Source organism: Telopea speciosissima, chromosome 8 (genome assembly GCF_018873765.1).
Source record: "Telopea speciosissima isolate NSW1024214 ecotype Mountain lineage chromosome 8, Tspe_v1, whole genome shotgun sequence".
Taxonomy (NCBI): Eukaryota; Viridiplantae; Streptophyta; class Magnoliopsida; order Proteales; family Proteaceae; genus Telopea; species Telopea speciosissima.
This window is the reverse complement of record NC_057923.1, coordinates 45,288,219-45,292,043: the sequence shown is the minus strand read 5'-3', so window position 1 is coordinate 45,292,043 and position 3,825 is coordinate 45,288,219. Positions and strand designations below refer to the sequence as shown.

General features: G+C 38.5%; 1 protein-coding gene across 1 annotated transcript; it reads right to left on the bottom strand.

Moving 5' to 3' along the window:
* Positions 1 to 362: 362 nt before the first annotated feature.
* LOC122672724 (berberine bridge enzyme-like 26) lies at positions 363 to 2,198 on the bottom strand. Its single transcript, XM_043870198.1, has one exon. It carries the CDS (start codon positions 2,144 to 2,146, stop codon positions 533 to 535), a length of 1,614 nt encoding a protein of 537 aa, XP_043726133.1. The 5' UTR covers positions 2,147 to 2,198; the 3' UTR covers positions 363 to 532.
* Between the last annotated feature and the right edge of the window lie 1,627 nt (positions 2,199 to 3,825).

Below are 3,825 nucleotides of genomic sequence, written 5' to 3'. Positions count from 1 at the left end.
GAATCAGACAGCTCCACTCTTATCAATATACTAAACTGTAGTACAGCTTCTCATTCTTTTGAGCTTGATGGTGTTAACAATGATATCCATCAGCTTGCTGAAAAATTAACTGCTTTAACTTTTTTAATATACCTGGGGATGTCAATGCTATTGCACATCACCTATCCAGGAAGGCATTGTCTGTGACAAGCAAGACAATCTGGCCTATTATCAAGAGTCTTTGTGCTCTGCTTGTCCTTTGCAATAAATTTGTATTTATCAAAAAAAAAAATCCCATCCCTGTTCCCCAAACCACTACACTGTGGGACCCAATCTCACAACATTTCCCACCCATCCTCCCCCATCAAACAAACGGGGCCTTAATGAAAACTATAAAATTATGTAGAGCAACTGTCAATACAAACTCACATTTATTAATCTTGTCATAATTCAAATACAAAGAACATAAAAAAAAAAATCCTATCTAAACATTTTCATGACACCTTTGATGACTTTATTCTACTACTTTTTTATTATCTATTAGTAAAGCACCTTATTTATTAACAAGGACACCCTCTGCACCCATTCTCAATGGTGGAATGCTTTGCTCATTCCTGAAGAAATTACCTGGATCAACCTTGGTCTTCACTTGCACTAAGCGATTGAAGTTATTCTTGAAATACTTAGATCCCCAAGTCACAGCTTGAGAGTAGCTTGTTTCTCCATGACCATTCCTTCCCAAGTCAAGATCCCTGTAATTGAGATATGCAGCTCTTGGGTTCTTGGAAACATAAGGAGCCATGTAGTCATACAACTTTCTGATCCAAGCTATATGTTTGCCAGCTTGTGGATTTTCTTGTTCTGTCCATCTTGCCACATACTGAATGTTATATATGTTTCCTTTCCTGTGTGGGAAAGGAATTGAAGATTCTGAAATCTCATTCATCTTTCCACCAAAAGGAACGAAAAACATCAAGAAAGTATCTCCTTCCAATATGTTTTTCCATAGACCTTCCAACCCAGTTTCCGGGATCGGTTCCTTGACGAAGTCTGATTTCCCCTTGAAGTAACCTCTGAATTGTGGTGTTCTGTTGAGTAAGGTATCTATGGATTCTCCATTAGTATAGCCGGCGAAATAAAGTACAGATTGAATCCAACTCATCTCTTTGCAGTCCTTGCTTTGAACACCCAATTCAGGGAAGCTTTTCTTGATCAAAGGAAGGAGTTCTTTGGAGCCACCAAGGTACAAAGAAGTGAAAGCTACCAGTATTGTTTTGTTCCCACTCTTATTGGTAGTAGGAAGAATGGAAACTCTGATGAAGAGATCTTCATGGAGCTTGTCAACAACTTGTTGATATCTATAGAGAAGCTTGGTAGCACCTTCTTCTAAAGTCTTGGACACACTAAAAACAGTGACAGTAGGTGGAACAGCAACAAGACTTATCTTATATGAGATTATAGCCCCAAAGCTTGCACCTCCACCTCCTCTGATTGCCCAAAATAGATCTTCCCCCATGGTTGCTCTGGTGAGAATTCTACCCTTACCATCAACCATTCGAACATCGACAATATGATCAGCAGCGACACCGTACTTTCTCACCATAGGACCAAATCCACCTCCACTGAAGTGCCCACCAACACCTATTGTGGGACAAAGTCCTGCTGAGAAACCAAGATACTTACTTTTCTGTGCAATTTTGTAATAGAGTTCACCAAGAATTGCACCAGCCTGAACCCATGCACTGTTATCCTCTGTACTGACATTGATATCTCTAAAATTGGTCATGTCAAGCATAATGAAGGGAGAATCTGCAACATAGGATTGGCCTTCGTAGTCGTGACCACCGCTTCGAACTCTAAACTGTAGGCCATAGCTTTTGGCACAATAAACAGTTGCTTGGATGTGGGATTCCTGCTTGGGTGTAACAATAAGCAGAGGTTTTGGTATTGCAAGGGAATAGCATCTGAGGTTGTCTATGGTAGATTCTAAAATTGTTGAATAAGAAGAATTGGTTCTGGTGTAGAGTGGAATGAAGGATTGAGAATGGGAAGAAAGGCATTGGAGAAAGTTGGATTGTATGACTGGGTTTGAAGCTGCAGGTACCCATGAAATCGAAAACAGAAATGCAGAAAGTATTGCAACTAGAATAGAGGGTGACCTGCTCATTCTTGCTGACCTTTCTCTGTTTCTAAAGAGAAGGCAGGATTTGCTTGCTGTAATCTCCCAAGATTTGGTTCTTATAAATAGATCTACCTTTAGAGGTGTGGGGATAGTTCTTCTCTTGGTTCAATATCATCTTTGGTGGTTTTCTTTCAATAAAAAATAAATATTGGGCCCATTTAGTGGGAAGCTTTCTTGAGCTTCAAATTGAGTGAGAGTAATTAATGGACAACAATGTATGTTTAGCGTAGAGTACAAAATGGGTTGTGTTATGCCAATGACGCATTATGGTTTGAAACGAATTTCCAATACCTGTGAATAGCCAAAATCCGTTTTCGTATTCGTGTCTGTACCTGTTTAGCACTATCCGAATCCGTCTGAAAGCTAAACGGATGCGGATACGGATAGACTATAGCTATCCGAAAAGCTATATTTACATGTAAACGGATAAAATATCCGATCCGTATCCATTTAGCACTATCCGAATCCGTTTGATAGCTAATCGGATGCGGATACGGATATAGCACTATCCAAGCCGAATCCGATCCGTTTACAACCCTACTTGTGTGGTCTCTCTTTCTTGTGTGTTCATATACAAATTATAATTAACATCGTGGGTTTGATGGTATTGATATGTTATGTATGTCTTGAACTTTATACCTGTTTCGAAGTTTGACCCGCTCTGATATTTTTTGGTAGCGACTCGAAAAAGAAATTTTGTGAGGTTTGTGATGGTAGCAGAGAGTTTGGACCAATATGCCTAAGCTTAGAGCCTTTGCTCTCGTGGTATGGCATGACCCGATCCAATGAATCATCCCGACTTGGAGGAGTATTTCTTTGTTTTATTGTCTTGTTGTGTAATATAGAGAGAAGTGAGATTTTGGGGATTTTCGAATTAGGGTTTTTTGAGAGAGTTCTTGCAGCGACTTTTAATGTTATTGAGAGATCTCCGTTGTAATTTTCTTCCATTACATAATGAATCATCTTCAGCTTTGCCCGTGAATATATCGGATCACACTAGTGTGTGAACCACGTTAAATCTCTATCATCTTTACTTCATTCTGTTTTGTTTCTTCGCGTTTATTGATGTTTGCGTTAACATGATATCATGCTGAAGTATTCAACCCTAATAGTCTAATACCTAACACCTACAACATTGTCTGGAACCTGATCATGATTGTCTACAAAAAAACAACAATTTTGGGAGAGGGGGTCAATGCACAACATGTGGGTTTGGTATGGTTCCATACATACCACTTTTGGTTTACTCAGAGTCTGACTAAATTGACCAAAACAATCCAATTTAAAATAGGAGATATTTCAAAGAAATTTAATAAGAAACATGAGTAGAAGTAAATTCTAATGCACTTATTTCCAAAGAAACCATTACCCAACAGTCTTGGGAACAAAGGTTCAGTTTTGCCTTTTCTTAGAAGTTCATAAAAATAAAAAAAATAAAGAAATAAAGAAAGGTAGAATTGCAAATTTGTGTTTTCCCACCATGTACTCAACCTTGAAACATGGCCCATCAAATGGTAATTAAGTTCATACCACTCAGCTACTTGGAAATGCAAGTTTAATTAGTGCAAGATGAATGCAATAGAAAAATCCAACTAAGGTTCCACTCATCACGGACTGATCCTATTAACCCAAATGACGAACAAGGATACAGTAATTAAACTGTA

Bases quoted from the DNA above. Each gene is read 5' to 3' on its own strand.
- LOC122672724 (XM_043870198.1), bottom strand. From the start codon at position 2,146: ATGAGCAGGTCACCCTCTATTCTAGTTGCAATACTTTCTGCATTTCTG.